The sequence below is a fragment of the Streptopelia decaocto genome, assembly GCF_964273445.1.
Source record: "Streptopelia decaocto genome assembly, chromosome: 1".
Lineage (NCBI taxonomy): Eukaryota > Metazoa > Chordata > Aves > Columbiformes > Columbidae > Streptopelia > Streptopelia decaocto.
Genome location: NC_138663.1, coordinates 149,422,713 through 149,441,643, shown reverse-complemented (window position 1 = coordinate 149,441,643; position 18,931 = coordinate 149,422,713). Strand labels below are relative to the sequence as shown.

At 41.9% G+C, this 18,931-nt stretch overlaps 2 protein-coding genes across 3 annotated transcripts in view; one reads left to right on the top strand and one right to left on the bottom strand.

Annotated features, from left to right (window-relative positions):
- Positions 1-19: 19 nt before the first annotated feature.
- PCID2 (PCI domain containing 2) lies at positions 20-13,565 on the bottom strand. Of its 2 annotated transcripts, none has more exons than XM_082076294.1 (15): positions 13,439-13,565; positions 12,945-13,029; positions 11,350-11,439; positions 10,696-10,769; positions 9,893-9,958; positions 9,308-9,349; positions 8,771-8,825; positions 6,999-7,102; positions 6,171-6,246; positions 5,908-6,049; positions 4,756-4,856; positions 2,590-2,663; positions 2,294-2,419; positions 1,959-2,082; positions 20-953 (listed from the first exon to the last, which is right to left on the bottom strand). In XM_082076294.1, the coding sequence occupies exons 2-15, from the start codon at positions 12,978-12,980 to the stop codon at positions 864-866; spliced, it is 1,200 nt and encodes a 399-aa protein (XP_081932420.1). In that variant the 5' UTR covers positions 12,981-13,029; positions 13,439-13,565; the 3' UTR covers positions 20-863. The 2 variants fall into 2 exon arrangements, with proteins under 2 accessions (XP_081932420.1, XP_081932421.1); XM_082076295.1 differs by having other exon boundaries at positions 13,476-13,545.
- A 145-nt stretch (positions 13,566-13,710) lies between these two features.
- Positions 13,711-18,931, top strand: part of CUL4A (cullin 4A) — a 38,922-nt gene continuing 33,701 nt past the window's right edge. The window contains exons 1-2 of the mRNA XM_082049911.1: positions 13,711-14,847; positions 15,547-15,662. Coding sequence (XP_081906037.1) covers positions 14,679-14,847; positions 15,547-15,662 — 285 coding nt within the window. The 5' untranslated portion in view covers positions 13,711-14,678. The remainder of the gene's footprint in view (positions 14,848-15,546; positions 15,663-18,931) is intronic.

The following is an 18,931-nucleotide window of genomic DNA, read 5'->3' as shown; positions in this document are numbered from 1 at the left end:
GTAAAATAAAATCCAGCTCTCAAAGAGGGGAAAAACGTTTTATTTTATTCAAAAATAATTAACAACCCTCCCCCAACTACCATCCCATTACTATGAACAGTTATGTTATACCACCCCCCAAACAAAATACAAAACCCTCAAGGGAGTAACACTTAAAATAATGGATCCAGTGGCAGTGTTTCCCCAGAAGTAGAATAAAACAGATTATGGATAAGTTACTTACATAAGCTTCCATTCATCATAACAAAAATTGAACAAAATATTACAAGAATGAAAAAAAATCCACAAACAAACCCATTTGTAGGCACCTACAGACAAAAATCCCACATTTATTTGAACCCGTAAGTATTACTGACACAGTAAAGCTTTTGGTGTCAGGCACTTCTCTAGTTTTTAGAGAAGGCTTGAAAAGAGCATTTAATGCCCGCAAGACTATTGAAGAGACTCAAGATGGAAACCATGAAGCAAAACATCATTTCCACTCCGAAGAATAGATTAACACAAGTAACAAAGGGTGATACTTCTCCTTTCTGAAAGATAAATGCAGAAATAGTAACAAAAAGTACTTTTTAAAAGCTTTTAAGTACTTTGGAAGGAATTTGGAATGCTTTATTTCCTCATGAAATATCTTGAACAATCTAGAAAGCCTGCGGAAGCCATCACTGAAAAATCAGCATTTCATTCCAATGCACTTTGTAACACTGGCAGCCGTGGTCGTTCTGGGAAAGGAGCCACAAACAGCTCCTGGTATTCCAGTCCTGGACACGAACCAGGTCATTTACAATGTTCTTGGGGAGATGAGGAGCAGCTCCACTGGGCAAGCTGAGTATCTGAAAAGTACTTGTCTGGCTAAGACACAATACTCAACACACTGTTGACAGCGGAGGAAATGGGTTCTGCTTACTGACCACAAGCTTTTGATGCTGATGAGATATATAGCCTTTTATATGACCCTGGCAGAAGGAGAAAAAGACAGTGTTAGTACTGGAAGCTGGTAACACAACACCTACAACCTCAGCTGTCTTCAGACTACACCAAGCAAAGCTCTGTGTCGATACTCAGTCACTGCGCTACTGTACTTTGTATCTATAAGGATCCAGTTTACATAAGTGAGTGAACTCACAGAGTAAGCAGAAAGCTGGAACCATACCCATATTTGTTTGCATACTGATGGTGCTGTCAGACTGAGAGCCTCTTGCCATCGTCCCCTGTGGGCCTGCTTACATTTGCTTGAAGAGACAGATCTCTACAGAAGTGTTTCTAAATTAAGTCTTGCTCACATTAACATTAGGATTTTAATTAATCACTATTCCAAACTTAATAAACTAAATGACATAGTACTTCCTTTTCAGACATGTGGTGGTGTAACATTGAAATAAATCTTCCAGCCATCTAATCCCACCCTCTGTTACTTCAAGACCACACCAAAGAATCTGTTTCAGACACAAAGTGGATCATTTTCTTGCTGACAGTATAATGCTCTGACTTACTAGAAATCTCTTGATTTCAAGACTTAATCTGTTCATGAGTAGCTGAGATCAATTTAGAGTAAAAGATAAAATGTGAAACAAGCCAAAGAAATCTGGTCTTATTTTTTTCTAATGTTAGAATGTCAAGTCTCTCAGTTCAAATGCAGAGGAACAAATCCCCTTTGCTAATGGTTACAATTTTTGTATTTTTCTAATCAGTATCTATGCATATACAGAAATGTCAATACTGGATTTCTAATGTAAAATTCAACTTCAGTTTAAACCATTTCCTGCAAAAGAAGCAGGAACTAGAGGAAGACCTCAGGGCAAATGAAAACATTTCACTTTGGGCACAAATGAATCAATTTTTTTTTTCCACACAAGAAACCCTGGATTACCAATATGTTTTTTGTAAGAATCATTTATTCTCTACCTAATATTTTTTATTGTCTGAAGTCTGGAAGGACCCAACAAGTGGTCAGCACGTACCATATATATAAGGTTAGCTAAAATGCACTGGACTTCATCAATATCAACATCATCTACTTGCATGAACTTCAGGGCAATCAGAAAGGCATCTAGAGATAGCTGATGGGTTTTGAGTAGTAAATATCTGAAAGAAACAACAGGAAAAAAACCCCTGTTATTGAGAAACAATGACTTGAAAATTCTGGTTCTTAGAAAAATGTCCTTTCTACAATAAATTCACTTTAACAGGAATTCTGTGTTCTCAGAACTAAGGAGCAGGTATGTTTCCATTTCAGTCCTGGGTGAAGCCATATTAAATCTGCTTTTGCAAAAAAAGTAGTTTTTGTTATACTTACACTTTCTTAAAGAGATTTCTGTACGTGATGATTTTCAGCTTCTCAAGGATAAGAAAGATTCCACATCGAATAAAGAAGGTCTCGTGCTTTGTTAGGGCATCATTCAGGAGGAGAAGATTGCCTTCACTGAGAGGGTGGAAAAATGAAAATCAGAGAAGGTCTCACCCAAATGAGAAAAGAAATTGTCTGACTTGGTAGCAATACCCCTCCCCTGCCTTCCTCACTCATCCCACATAAATACCTTTTCCATACTACTTTTTGAACTAACACACAATGCAATAAAGTAATCATCATACCTCACAGCCTTTGTTACTTCAGCAAACTGCATAAGGTCATACTTTTTTAAGAGCTGAATTGTTGGCATATGGCCCTGAAAAAGAAATGGTTTCCAGGTTTTCTAGGATAAAGTCAAATGCATTTTAAATGTAATTTAGTAAGCTATAAACACATTTCTTAGAGAAAAAGACAAATGTTTAACCACATTTTTTTTCCTACAGAACAAGAGGTCAATATAAGTACTTGTAAAATAATCTCCTTGCCTCGCCAAATACCTTGTAGCTCAACTCATGATAACTACCTATTTTTTCATGGTTTAGGGAGTCTTGTTGTTTCTTAATATTGGAGAACCCTTATAAAACTTGTAAAATCAAGATCCTGTGACATGAGGCCAAGGAAGATCCAAACTTTATATCATGGCTGCATGATCTAATCTGCAAACAGAAGAACCATGAGAATCCCAAGCATTGCTAATAATACAAGCAGTGCTTCAGCACTGTGCAGTGTTAGCTCAGTCTGTACCAGATTTTTTCCTCACTATGCTTCTGTATGGAAATAAAAATGTCCTCTCGAAACACACCAAAAAAGAAAAAAAGAAAAAAAAAAAGGAAGTTTAAATTTAAAGAAACAAAATTAATTCTCATTGCTAGATCAGGTAAGAGTGAACCATCTACACTATCAAAAAGAAACTTTGGGTTTTTTTTTCACCCTGCACAGCAGAGATCAGATTGCATATTGACTTGGGTCAGACTTTAAATTTAGTTACTATCATGCTATGCTGTTGGTAACTCCTTTCCTGGTTGGAGGATTAGCTGAGAACAGAACTCAGCTGCATGGCTACTGAGAACTGCTAAGTATAAAAAAAACCTATTGAAGCTATTTAGAGTTTAAGGTTCACGTTAATGTTTGGGCTCTGATTAAAAAAAGCAACTGTAAAAACAATGACCTTTATCTAGTTTCTTTAGTGTCTTTTACACTAGAACTGCTCCAGAAAAGCCTCAGTAATTCTAGGCACTAAGGGACCCACCAATTTAAAGGCACTCACCCAGTCAAGACTGGGATGAAGTTTTTAGGAAGACTATGAGTTTTCCTTTATCAACTGACTGATCTGAAAACAACCAGTAAGAAAGTCAATAAACAAAAAAATGAAAAAGAGAAGCCACTTGTCATATTATGCTTCCTCTTTGCCCAATGAGAGATGTCCACTATGGAAATACAGCTGCAAATAATTGAGTAACACTGCAAGAGACAGGAAAGGGAGCACAGAAAGGAAAAGGGAAGATGGTCAAACAGGCTGGGGCAAAGGTGGAAGATGGCAACTCACAGAAGCAGGTGACAACAACATTCCCCATGGGTAACTTTGGCAATAGGGGCAGGAACTGGAAATGCTAAAATTCAGTTCTTGTGCCCTCAGTCACACTGAACTAATTGTTTACATAATCCCACTAACTCAGGGATACACTAATACCAGCACAGCACATAGGAAAGGACAGGAACTAAAAGCAGAGATGTGCTTAATTCTTTCAATAGAAACAATAAAGATCAAATAATAACTAGTCTTCATTACTTTGCTCAAAACCAAAATGCTCTACTTCATGAGCCCTCTGACATGCCTCGAATGGGCAAATGCACAAGGTGCAAATAGAAAACCTGAAGAGAAGAATCCTTTCTCTCCTGTGGCAAACCCCCCTCAGTCATCTTCTGCCATCTATTTGCACGTTCTCCTTCCCTTCACCAGGTGAAAGCTGCAGACAGATTTGTACTAGTGAAACCACACATTACCTGGCCCATCTGTGCAGAGTTTATCATCACCAGGCAGGTGCTCTGCTATGTGACCAAGTCACATTGGTGTTTCTCCAAATTGCTCAAAGTTATCTTTATTACAGGAGTAACCTCAGGTTGCACCTTTACAGGGATGGGAGGAGGGTAGGAGGGAAAGGAGAGTGGGGGGGTGTGTTGTGGTTGTTTTGTTTTGTTTTTCCCTTTCTTCTTTCCTGTGTTGCTACGAATTACAATTCAACATTTTCTATCCTCTCACAAAAAGAAATGTGCATATGCTGGCTCTTATGGGGGTCTAGCATATCGCCCCTGAATCCCAGTAAAGAAAAAACAAGAACCATAATGAGCATCAGTTGGGTTATCTGCCCCCCCCCAAAAAGTGATTTTGAAGAGTAACATCAACTCACCAACAACATTTTTACTGGAAGCAGGTATATCAAAATCATTCTTTTGTTCTTCTGGCTTGAGCGGTGACAGTGCTCGAAGGCAAATGATAGATACTCTTCAGCTGCAGACACAAATAAAGTGCTAGTCAACAACAAAAACAGATTAAAACTGTAACCCAAATTCTGTGCTCAGTGTCCATCTCTAGCTTGAACACGCGATATTTGAAATCATATATAAAAAGAAGCACACCAATCAACATACATTAAGAATAATGCTGTAAGAATTATTGGAGAATCACACAAAATACAAAGTATTACTAGAAAAATAAGTCCTCCTTCAGAAAGTCAAAAAAACCCCCAACTTGTAAAGGCCTAAATGTCAGAGGTAACAGTTACAATCAATATTGGAATTTTCAGCTCATTTTGTGTTACTACTACACAAGGGGAGAATCTCAAGAAGTGCTGATGAAGCAGAATTCTGTTTTCTAAATTCACAGATTAGCTTCTTCAGAGAATGAAAGCTGCACACGATGCACACATCTGATGAACTGCAGAAATGTGCCACAGCAGGACAAGGAAAATCTCTCATCAGTTTTTGCTGAGAGACAAAAATGACAAGCCTGACAGGTAGAAGGCACTGTTTAGAGTAACGAAACCGTCTCCAGAAGAGATTTTGCTCAGGGGCTTAGGTCAGTTCTATAAGCATTTCTATTAGTTAATAAGAAATCTCAGAAAAGTGGTTTCCACATCTTCCAAAAATCAATGTACTGAGAAACTGATTCTACAGAACATTTTGCCGAAGATTTTGTTCATAGCATACAGCAACTTGAAGAAGAGAGCTGCAAGGCATCCTTGGTGAAACCTTTACAAACCTATTCTTTTGGATGCTCGTATATTTTATTATGCATGCACATAATGCATAAGACTACAGAGAACTTCACTGGCACAAATATTTTTAAACTGGGCATATACTACAATTAGAAGCATCATGCAATTTCATCTCTGATGCAACACAGCCTGTGGGCCCTGGATCTTTCAGCATAACATTTTTCCTTTGATCAATGCAAACACACCTGTACCTTCTACACACATTTTGAGTCACAGACACACAACATCAACCAGATTTCACAGCAAACAGCAAGACTTCAGATCTGTCTTACTGGCACACAGTACCTTGCTTAAAGTCGCTGTCAAACATGGCTTTACGTCCAACATAATATCTGTATGTAACTCGCTGTGCCATACTATACTCATCCTTCAGATTTGAGCTGTCAATTGCTCTAATTAAGGGCTTACATAGATGGAGTTTGTTGATCTGTTAAAAAGACAAAAAAAGGCATTTTACTCAGAGAGTGTAGATAATATATCACACAAACAGGATGAGTTTGACTTAGAATATGAAACATAAAACACAGCTTACCAGACTTGAACCCTACCTTAAAGTAAATTTTAAACAGCTGATTCACAAGAAACAACATGCCCCACTTTTTGGAATCTTCAATGCCTGCTCGACTGTCAGAAGACAAAAAAGAAAAGAAAATAAAACTACTAGTACTGAATATTGTAAGAAAATAATGATTTTGTGTTCATGGTAAATTCCCTCCATAGATATTTTATGGACTTTTAAGGTAAAAATAGGTGTCTGAAAATAAAAGTAAAGGCCAAAGTCCTTGTCTTAAACCACACCAGCACTGTCAAAACAGAACATGTGTTCCCATCTCTAAATTTTAAACAGCTCTGCTACGTTTCTCCTCAACATAATGAAATGATGTCATGCAAAATATTATTCATCTGCATCAGGATCCTCACTCCAGTCTACAGGTAATACATACACTAGCATAGCAGTTGCTTATAATATTCAAGGTGAAAGAAAGATGGTTGGGGAAAAAATGCATTTTCTCCACTTCACAAGTGCTAAGATTGCTAAGACTGGAAAGCAAAGAGTCACCTGTTTTCCATCTAACCATACTGAAGCAAACTTCAAAACTGCACAGGGCACTGAAGTGTTAAAGATCTTTCCTGAGAAACAGGGACATAATCGGTCCCTCCCAACAACATCTGCCAGGAATGTTAAACCTGAAGGGAGGCCTCTCCAGCTGCAGTTAATAGTCAGGAGAGAACAGACTACAAATGAGAGGAAACAAGCCTCAGAATTGTTTGTTCTTAACTAGACATGGTCTTAGTAAATGGAAAAATCTTCTGTAAAGTTCATCAAGTTCTTAACAATTTAATAGCGCAAGTTCTATTGAGGATCTTTCACTTACGTGTCACTGGCACAGACTCGAAAACAGCTCATCAGCAGTTCTGCTGCTTTTTCCAACATGTCACCAACTTTGCTTTTCCCTTTCTTCACCAGCTGTTGATCTGCCTATCATTACACAGCAAGAAACAACGTGTAATTCCACATCCTGCTTTGCTGGGTCGTGAATGGTTTACTTCCTTAATATAGCATTTTAAAAAGTCTTACAGCAATAGATTTTCTTGCCTGCTATCCCCCAGAACGTAATCAAGCTCACAGAAGAAAACACTCACAGAGGCTCCTGAACGTGTACCAAACCTAACGCACAGGAGAACAGTCCTTTGAAAATAGCACTGACCACTCCTACCTTTAGAGCCACTAAGCTTTAATGCAGCTCTCAGAAACCTAAGTTCAGGACCACCTGATAGCTGAACCAAAGCAATAACACTGCAACTCAAGTTTCCAAAGACCAAGAGTCTGGCAAAAAAAAAAGTATTTTGAACAAAAGAAAACTGAATTGATTCCCCAGTTATGGAGTTTTAGAATTTATAATTAAGCTTCTCTTCACAGCCATGAAGGCCAAATTTTATTTCTAAACCACATTCAACATTTTCTAGTAGTAATACACACTGCTAGGACCTGGGATTTTCAGAAGAAATGGAAAACATATGTTACAGTGGCAAGAAAAAACAACAAATTGACAACAACACATGGGGAAGATCCATGCACTGACTAATATAGAACTTAAAACAACTAAGAAGAGTGGGGGAAAAAATTAGTGAGTAGATATTTACTACGTGCTTTCTAATAAGATTTATTATAATGTTTGCATTCTCACTATCTGAAACATAAGAAACGGAAATGCATCCTTCACTGCAGAAGTCTTCTCCGTATCCGCATCCTTTGAACATAATGTTAGAAGACAGAGTTCAACCACTTCCAATATGACTGATCCCACCTTCCCCTTTCTCATGAATCTCAAATATACAAATTTGCCTCATTCAGACTGGGAATCAAGACTTGTTACAGAGTAGGCACACACACAAAAAATATTTTCTGTGCAAGCATGCCAAATGTGTCGTTTTGTAGGTGGGTGGGCACAAGAATTGCTGAGGGGACAAACACTGAAAACACTAGATACTGTCAAACTCTAACCTAACTTGAACTCTAGCTCCACCTCTTCAGGTAAAGTGACTAGGAGCAAGATTACAATCCTGACACTCACCTTGGCCTAGCAGTTCTCATTAGATCCTTGCACAAGCTACTTCAAATCACTAGCCTGAGAAAAATAATGAAAATTTGTGTGGGGTTTTTTTTGTCAGCAGTTGTATGGACTCTGCAAGGGCTCCGATGAGTATCACAAGCAGTACACACAACTGGAAGAGCAAAAAGGAAGTAGAAACTTCCCTCTTGAGATGTAGCAAGTGGTTAGATTAGCTCAGTTGTCTCACGTCTCCATCCTTACAAAGCCTCCATCAAATCCCAAGAATAACACAATGAAATAGTGAGCTGTCCCACCACGCTACTCTATAAAGATAGTACTTAATCATTTTATATGCTCTAAGTTGCATGCAGGTCCTTAGAACTCCTCTAGTTCCAGATGCAAATGGGAGGTAGGCAGACGGAGCAACCTAGTTTTGCAACGGGATTGGATTGATTTAGTGTGGCAACAAAATCCTAAACAATGAGTTAAATAGTACTGACCAAAATTAGGCTATGCAATAAAGTCTAAAATATTTCTGTCATGGAAAATCCTAACATAGAGAAGTAATGAGGCTGTTAATCAGATCTACTTACATTATTAGCAAAAATTCGAAGATCAAGGGCTACAGCATACATAATAGGTAAAGCCCTGGAAAAGTAAAGCAAGTAAAACACAGTACACTTAGCATGAGCAAATCATGAAACAAGTAAGACATGAGAAGCAAGCTTTTTTTTTTTTTTGGCTAGTTGGTCATAAAGCCAGAAAAGCATACATTAATCTTTAAATAAAGAAGGATGCACTTTTTAAAAGGCCTTCAAGATCTCAGCATTTCAGAAAACTTACACTGGAGAAAGAACTAATTCAGAAACATTTTTTTTTTACAGTGGCTTTAATAAAATACTATCTCACCTTAAAAAAAATTATTCACATTTACTTATGGACCATTCTACATAATTAAGCTCACACTTTTGGACCTAAAAACTCAAACAGGCAGCAAAACCAATCAGGCTGCATTTAAGTATCACTGGGGATAAATAAAAAAACAGGCGTAATTTTAGTTTGACTACTATGGTATTATGCTAGTGAAAGATAAGAGTCTAGTTTCTAGCAGCTCTCTATGAGGTACTCACCAGTTTTCCTCTTTATGTGCCTGAAATGCTCGCAGGAAAGATGTATTGTATTGAGGAGAATTTAAAATACTATGAAATGAAGCACAGATGTAAAAACCAGCAGTTGTATGGTACCACGTACTACTACATGAAAGGGCACAAACCAACAAGAAAGTAAGTAGACAAGGATTCAGGATGCAAAGAGGCAGCAGAGAAGAACGCAGGCACAGCCACACACTCCTTGGTGCAGCAGCAGCTGTGAGAAACACTGGTCGCTTAGACAGAAGAGAGCAGCTTTCTTTATCAGTATCTTCCCCTTCAGCCAAGTACAAACTGGGATGTATATTAACGATTTGATGGTCTCCTGCACTCTGTGAGAAATCAATTTTCTATTTTAGAGCAAAGTGACAGATTCCTTCTTAGTCCTACAGAAAGCTGAAAGAAGAGTGTAATCTGCATTTCCCTTCTTAAGAACCTAAATAGCTGAGGCGTATTTGGAAGCAGATCACGTTCTATTAGATTTTAAAAGAGGTAAAGATAACTTATTCCACAAGGAGACATATAGTTAACCTGAAAACAACATATAGGATTTATGGAAAAGGATATTGGACAATAACTGTTTGGCATTTGTATGCTTCTATAAAGTCGTGGTTTCCAACAGCATAAGTACACCTGTCAAAGAAAAGGTGCATTAGTGTATCAGAAAATATCACAGATGTAATACAAATATTTCTTTTTGCATCTTAACACGCATAGAGCTTTACAGTTTATTTAAGAAAGACACAGAAATACAGTTAGAAATGTTGCTAACAAAATGGCACAAGTATTTTAACATAGCATTAAGCTGGATAATTCGAGAAAACTGATCTGAGACCCGAAGGGGGATTTGTTTCTATAATCTACACAGTATCAACTGTAACACGCTAACACTTATTGGAACTGTCACCAAGATTAGAACAGACAAAAAAATTCCAAGACTGTTGAAAGTGAACTGAAGACTCTGTTAATGCATTTTTTTTTAAATAAAAGCCTTAGAAAATTACTGAGGTCCTAAAGCTCTTAAGAGTACTTTTATGACTAAAATTCACCACTAAAAATATTTATTTCCCTTATTTATTTCACTCTAAATTGTTGTGCAGCTAGTAAATTCAAAGCAAAGGAAACAGCAAGTACCAAAACAAAAGCTGTGTCAATGGTTCTATGCAGATGACTGCCAGCTACATAAAGCAAACTTTACATGGAGAAGAGAAGGTCTTTATTTGCTGCAGTTCTAGCATTATTGATAAGAGTAATAAATACCAAGTTTTCAGATGTAAGCCCTTAAAAGTAACAAAGTAAACTTAAGGATAGGCTAACCCACGCCTGCCGGATGCTTCACAACCGACTTCACATTCCTGGTCCATCTTTACCTTAAGTGGGCTGCAAACATTTCATCATATGGTGGTTCCAAAACTTGTTGACACTTCTCCTCTGGAGATGGAAGCTAAGGATAGAATAAATCAATGAAACATTAAAGGAACATCTAAGGTACCAGAAAGAGAACATCACAAAGATATTCTGTCATGGCAGTTTCATGCATACATGCCTTTGCTATCTATCAGAACCTTAAGTTATGTTAATAATCACAACCACTGTAATGAATTGCTAGTGTGCATTCTGTCTCCATAACCTTAAATAAAATAATCCAAAATGAATATAGCACAAACACTGGATCCTTGCTACCCACTGTTTTGGTCTTTATTTTCACTCCCACTGTGCCACACTACCAATTAATGTAGACCTGGCCAGAAGGGACCTTCAAAACTGTATCCACCCAGAAAACAATTCAAAGTGAAACACAAAAAGCCATCCAGAAAAAAAACCAAAAACCAAAAACCAAAAAACAACAAAACCTGAAACATACAATGTCCTTGTGAAAAGAAAGGGGAAACCAACCTACAAGGGGATCCTGCTCTGGCCTGTGAAACAGATTTCTGAGGTTTATCTCCAATGGAAAAGAACCCATATGGAGAGCTAGGAAAACTGAGAACAAACCAAAAGAAAGGTCAAAACCAGATTCTAACCTGTAGCCTTGGGTTTGCAACATGTGGATGTTTAAATGATACCAATTCTGCACAAAATTGTCCATCTCTGCTGTCAATGGCTTCTTGTACCTACCAAAAAAACCAGACACATTACAGAACAAAATCCAGACACAGCCATACGACATATTTACACACGACAACAAAAAACACCTTATTGCTACCACTGTTCACCCACATCAATACCAACCCAAAGGTGAGTTTTTAAAGGTTTAAAGCTAAATGAATCAACATTTTACTTTCAACACACCTGTTTTCCAAAACGGCATCAGGAAGAAGGTAGGGTGAACACTATTATGTTTTCTTCCTTATTTGTAGGATACAAGCAAACCAGAGAATCCCCAAACAACTTACATGCATCTAGCATCATAAAACAGCAGTTGTGCACCAGATTTGGTTAAGCTTTTAAAAATTCCAGTTGGACTTAGGGGCATCAAACATATATGTGAAGGCACAATCTTTGAATAACACTTAAAAATGAAGACAGATTAAACACAAAGCCATTATTCCAAAGGCAATGTCTGATATTGGACTAGCCTCTGTATAGAATACTTTTGAAAGCTGTTAAGACTATAAATGTTATATTCTGTTGAAGAACCGTTTAATTTTGCTTCCTTCTAAAGATAACTCCTTGTAAAAAACAGTCTGCTTGAGCAGCTTATTGTGACATCAAGCTGGAAATTTCTTCAGTTGTGGAAGTAGTTTTAGATATTACTTCTAGAGTTTCTTTCCCACTGTTTGTGCTTTATTTGTCATATTTTTGTGTCCTGATATGGAAAAAAAAATGTTTTTGATGTACGGAATGGTCATACCAAATGGAAAAAATCATAGACTAAAATAGCAAAGGAAGCAGCAAAAGAGGGAAAATCAACTGCTTCAACTCTTTCAGAGATTGTTTTGGTTTTTTTTTTTTTTTCAAGTAAAGGAGAGCTAATTTTGTGGTTTGGAAGTAGATCTTATTAAACATTAAATGGACTGTCAGTTGGAGAACATGCTCACTATTCAGAGCAGATAAGTCCTGGGAGATCTCAGCCACTCCATTTTTGAGACTAAAAACCAAACAATTACTTTATTTTTGTGCCCTTCACTCAATTGACTTAAGTGAGATGATAACAGTGATGAAAATACAATGGTTCAGAAAAAAGCAGTAAGAGTGGTCACACTAAAAGCTTGACACTGGAAGTTCAGTCTACCTGGTACCCTTGTGACCCTGCTGTGGTCTCTCCATCATCCATGACATACACACTGTCTCTCTGCCCCTCTGTACTTAAATTCCTGTACCTCCTGAACCCCTGAGCTCCATTTGTTATTGCATGCACACACAACCCCACCACATTAGTTATTATGGATAAATTACTTCACTATCCCTTATATCAGCAACCTTGATGCTTTTCAGAAATTCCAGGTACACATCCTTGGCACACAGCCAGTATACTTAATACAGAGTTAGGAAGTATATTTATTTACCATATCACACATTCCAGGTTGATTTATTTCTTAAGCAAGGTAACGTATTTACAGCAAAGAAAAAATACATCCACATAACAGTGCTGACAAATTAAAAAAAAAATGCTTACTTGCTGCAAATACTGATTTATGGTGATATGCGCCATTAAAATGAAAGAGGCAGGAGTCTCAGATAAAAGGCAGATGTGTCACATTCTGCAAAATAAACAGGTGTTTAAGAGAAGAGCAAAGCGACAGCATCTCACACAGATCCCCGCCTGGCTCTGAAAAAACACGGGATGACTTTAGCAAATCCCTCGCTGATGGGCAGCTCCTGCCGCCTCACGGGCACAGGAATGGGGCCTCGGGGAAAGCACAGCAGGGTAGGAACACAGGCCTACCAGGGGAAGCTGTGTGTGCAGGAGAAACCCCGGCACAAGGGCGCCGAAGAGGGAGAGGGCCCTGGAAGCCCGCGGGTGCCGAAAACGGGAGGGCAGGCACCAGAAAAGGCAGAAGCGCGGTGGCGAGACGCGGCCCCGCTTCCCCAGCACCCCCACCATGCACCCGGCGGCCCCTCCGCCCCTCACCCTCACCCTCGCCCGGCCCTGCTCCACCGCAAGCCCACCCTCAAGCCACGGCGCGGCACTTCCGCCATTCGGTACCGCGCTTCCGCCAACGGCTGCCGCACTTCCGGTATCCGGCAAAGCACAGGCGCGCTCCCCATACCCGAGGGGCGGTGGGAGAGACAGACTCGCAGTTCCCACCACCCTGCCCCGCCCGCCGCGGCGGCCGGGAGGCGTGGCTTTGTCCCGGATAGCCAATGGGAAAGCGCAGTGGGCGGGGTCCGAGGGCGTGCGTCAGTGATAAACCTCGTGCGCGGAGCAGTGCTACCTGTTTGCGGGCAGCGGGGCCGGTTGCCGTAACTTTTGATGTGGCGGGGCTGGTCTGCTCCGCTTCTGTTCGCTGGTGTTTCCTCGCTTCGGGCGGGGCGGGGACCCCCAGGCTCTGCGATACCGTGTGCCCGCTGATAGGCACCCGGTGCGGCTTCCCCGTCCCCCGCTGACAGAAGCTTTGTGCTGCTTACTTGGGGAGCGCACGGGTTGACCGCCCGCTTCCCCTCCTTGCCGGCTGCGGCGGCGCACGCCGGGAGCGCGGGGGAGTCTCTGGGGGCTTGTGCACGTAAAGTTTAAACCGAGCGTTTAACTCTTGAAACCGTCGTTCTTAAAAGCGCCGACGTGAGTTCGCGGAAGGAGCACGCTCGGTGCCCCGGCACGCTGGCAAGCGCCAGGCCCGGGCCTGCCCCGGCTGGGTTGGGGGTTGCGGTGACCAGGACGCGGGCGGCCGCTCGGCGCTGGTGCTTCTCCCGTGCGGAAAAACCCAGCTCAGGGTGGGAGACGCGGCCGCCCTTGGGCGCGGGGTACCAGCAAATAGAGCCAGGCGCAGCAGGGGAACGGCGGGGTGCGAGGCGATAGTGGGAGCCGCTGTCGCCGCCCGCTCGGCCCCGCCGGGTCTGCTCCGCGCGCGGGAAGCCATCTTGTGAGCGGGGCCGGCGCCTGCCCGCACGCCCGAGCGCTGGGGCGGCGGGGAGCCGGGCACAGACCCAGCTCCGCACCCGGGCTGGGCGGCGCGGTCGGCAAGCCGGCCGCCGGGGCGCCCTGGGGAGGGCGGAGGCGGGCGGCTGCCGGTGACTCCCGGCCCAGCGGCACTTGGCAGCCGCCCGCTGGCAGGGCCGGGAAGCCGGCGCGGTAGGGGAGGGCGGCTGGGTGGCGGCGGCGGAGGAGGAGGAGGAGAGCGGAGGCGGGGACCAGCCGGCCCCAGCCCAGCCCAGCGCCTTGCCCCGGCCGGACACGGCGCCCGGGGCGGAGATGGCGGACGAGCCCCAGAAGAAGCCGCACTTGTCGGCCTTGGTGGGACACACCAACGGGCTTACCAAGCCCGCCTCGCTGGCCGCCGCCACCCGCGCCGGAGGAGGAGGTGGAGGAGGGGGAGGCGCGACCGCCTCCTCCAAGAAACTCGTGATCAAGAACTTCAGAGGTGGGTGCGGGGCGGACCGGGCCCTCTGCCCCAGCAGGTGCGCCCTGCCCCGCCGCCCGGCCCTCTCCCGACCTTTGTTTACCGCCGGCCCGGCCGCTCCCCGCCCCTTCCCCGCGGTAGGCAGCCAGCGGCGGGGCCGGGCCGGGCCGGCGACAGGGGGGCCCTGCTGCTGTCACCCTCCCCGCCGCCTTATCTGGACGAGGGGAGGCTGCCGCCGGGCTGATAACCCTCCCCGCTGCCGTCACCTATCCCGCTTTAAGGGCTTACGGGGACACGCGTGGGGCTCCGTGCGTGGGGGCAGCGGGAGGAGCAGCGCAGCGACGACTTGCGCTCCGTAGGAAGCGGGCAGAAAGCCACCTTAGTGTCAAAACTAATTAAAGGAAGGCGAGGGCTGCCCTGCTAAAAGTAACACGACGGTAAAAAACCGCCACAGTCCGGCGGCTGGAGCGGCCCCGAGGCCGCTGGCGGGGCGGCGCTGCCCGGCCCGGGCAGGGTCCGCGCTCCGGCCCCAGGCGCCCCACCGTGTGCCGGGTCAGACGCACCGCGGAAAGGCTTCGTCGCCTTGGGAGGGGTGGGTAACCCCCTCCTTGTGCACAACTTAAAGGTTAAGCGCAACATGGCTTGGCAGAACTTAATGAAGCAGGGTGAGAAGGGTTGGTACAGACTCCCGTTTTCAAGTAGGTATGTCTTCCTTCACAGAGAGACCCAAATTACCAGATAATTATACTCAGGACACCTGGCAAAAACTTCATGAAGCGGTGGGAGCGATACAGAGTAGCATTTCTATTAAGTACAACCTTGAAGAACTCTACCAGGTAAGGCATGTAGGATTTTTCCATTTTAACAGAGGAAAATTAACTGCTTTGGGACTTCCACATACACATGTTTGCCATAATGCATTTTGATTTATTAAAAGCTGGTTATATTTTCTGAACTGTTCGCTCCATACCTTGTTTCTTGTTAGTCTGAAGTTTCATATAGCAGTTCCTTGGAGAGTTACCAGGATCAGGGCCCATGAAAAAAGCAGTTCATGTTGGGAGACACGAAAAACTGTGCCTGAGCAAGGAGAGATTTAAGTCTCAATCTCTCCAATACAGTGCCTATTCAAGATGACAAAGAAGGGATGTTGCTCTGAGTTATGCAGATACATATTTTATGATGATTTATCTTTTGTATGTGCTTTTGTCTCTTGTGAATAATTATGTTGAAATATTTGTTTTTATTAGATAATAGCAATTAGACTTCAGCATCAGTACCATTTGGGGAATTAAAAAAGAATCTTGGTTGAGCAGGCAACAAACTTTCAGTTTACTTGTGGTTACATTTTCATAACAATCAGGATCTTAGCTTTTTTATTAAAATGGTGAAAAAGTATTTCTGGAACATCTGGACTACTGGAGCAGGGGCTAGGTAGGGTAAAAGAGAGAAATAAACTTTATTGCTTCCTATTTTCTTCATTTTAATATGGTTTAGTTGTATGTTATTTTAAATGTGTGTGCTTTGAGATATTTAACTGAAGTAATTGTTTACAGTGGTCGAGTTATAAAAACTACTGATGCACTGAATTGTGCTACATTGCTTAATTGCTGAGTTTTCTGTGGGTGCAGAATCTGCAGATGTGGATCTCATTGCTAGATCAGGACTTAAGACATTATTATGCTCACCTAAATTATTCTAAATGTTCAGCTGAGGTTGGTTTGATGTTTTCCGCAAAGTGCAGACCGTGAGAGAGGAGAAAGCCAGCAGTCCATATCGGGTCCATGCTCAAGAAAAACAGGATGAACTTGAGAGTTGACTATACTTGTCTCTGCGATTAGTTAGAGTATATAACGTATGGGTCTAAAATGGATGATTATGTAAATGCATATTGACTTAATATAATTTATTCCTTTTAAATAGGTGATATGTTCATTTATTAATACTTGCAGGTTTGCAGAGTTCATATTATGTAATACATTTTATGGTTTTAAACTCAGCATTTGAAAAACCGTGCTTTCTCATGCCTGGCTAAAAACAAAACAAAAACCAACACGGATGCTTTAGGCATTACTGAACTTGTTTTCAGAGGTTCAGAAATGAGATTATAGTAATATGGGTATGAAATTGCCAGGGTACAGACTTGAGTTTTGCAGAAGAGGAGAGAGATTTCAGATAAACCCTGAAGGGTGAACTGTACTTCTTGGTTTTTGTTTTTTTTTTTTTTTTTTTTTTTTCTGTTTACCTGCTTATTTGTGAAAACTGCAAGGCCAGTCCAATAATCTGTAAGGCAGTGGTGCAAATCAGCAAGATTGCTGCCCAGTGGGTGGCGGGTGGTCAGAATGCCAGTGCATAGATAGGTACCTACTTTCCTGCCAAAGGAATAAAAGATGAAGTTCAGCATCCGTTGGAAACCTGATCTGTACTTACAGATCATTTTAACTGCCTGTTGGTGAGCACCAAGTCATCCACAAGGGAAAATGTCACTCTGTGCATCAGTTCTTTTTATCAGGGCTTTTTTTTTTTTTTTTTTTTTTTTTCCTCCCTCCCTTCGTCTATATGTGACATTGTGGGAGGAAGTGAGACGTCCACTGGAGTTCATTGTGGTGAGTGGGCTGGTGTACCAGTCTGCCTTGGAGCTTTCTGATTTATTTATTTAAGTTGGCATGGTGGCTGAGGAAAAACTGAGGAACAGCAACAAGGCTTTGTGGGAAGCCCAAAGGACACTCCTTTCCAGGCATTAGAGGCAGCACGGGATCAGGCATGAAGGTGCTTGGCAGAGATGCAGTCAGTGAGCAATGGGAGGGTGGCAGCCAATTTTTTGTGACTAAAATAGAAATGATGTCTGGAATTGGTGGTAGATTGCACAGATTTTGATAGAAGTAGCTTATATTTGATGGAATAGAGAAAGTGGGGCAGTGCAAAAAATTGCTAAGTGAGGAGTGAATGATAAAAATAATGGAAAAAGAAAATTCCCTTCGCAGCAAGATCCTAAATAACCTGAAATGGGGCAGCACTGCCCTTCTGGAGGACATTGAGTAGGACGGTGTAGAAGTAAAGGGAAAAAAAGAATTATGGGAGTCCTGGCCAGGGTTTTATTTCGATGGATGGATATGAAGGGCTATGTCTTAGGAAACATAACAAACTACCTGCAAAATGATTGTGTGAATACCATATTTTTTTGCAGATGTCATTTTACCTACTTGTTTTAAGACCAGCTGAAAACCACAACATAGGCACTGTGTGATAGTTTCATTTGCTTTCTTCAATATTGTATCAAAATCAAGGAAGCCATAGCTGATGTGCATTTAAATAAAATGGCATCAGATAGGTTCAAATTACCGCAGGGGCAAGATCTCTGGGAAGCAGATTCTAGATTCACTTTATGTTTTGTAAGAGAAACTCTTAAGGATGTTAGAACCCATAGAGGAAATAATACAAGTAGCAGCAATAATTTGCATGCTAAATGTTAAAGCAGAAGGCTTTGCTCAAAACAAACTGTTAAAAGGTTGATTTGAAACAGTACTTTTACTAGATTTGTGTAGGCGAAGAGTCTAAAAGTGTTGTCTTTCTCATATCCTTGTAGATGTGATAATTACTGTAGCTTTTTTACAGACTAATTGCACGTAAGATGAATAAAAGTCAAATCAAGTTTCTTCAGAGAGGCAGCAAAAACTCTGAATGAAAAAAAAAAAGGTGAAGGAGGAAATTACTGGATTTCATGCCTCACCCCCCCCAATTGAAAAAAATAAAAAAGCAGAAGCAGGTAATAGAGGCTGCACTGAGATGATGTGGCTGCAGTTTGAAATATCCCGTAAGCCAGCACGGTTGCCCAGAGAAACAGCCCTGCTTTCCCTCTCACCTCTCTCTCAGTCCGTGGACTCACCCATGTGTTTGAGTGGTCTTCAGGTGAAACAGAGTGAAGAACATTTACTAACGCTTTGACAAAGAGTTACATGCTTGCATTAGGCACCATAACATTTCATATTACAAAGAGATAAGACCAAAAAAGCTAACATTTGGGAAAAACTGAGTAAAGGCCAAGCACTGGGAAAGTACTGAAACTTTGTCCAAGTTCATTGATACTATCAGAAAATCCGTCAACAAA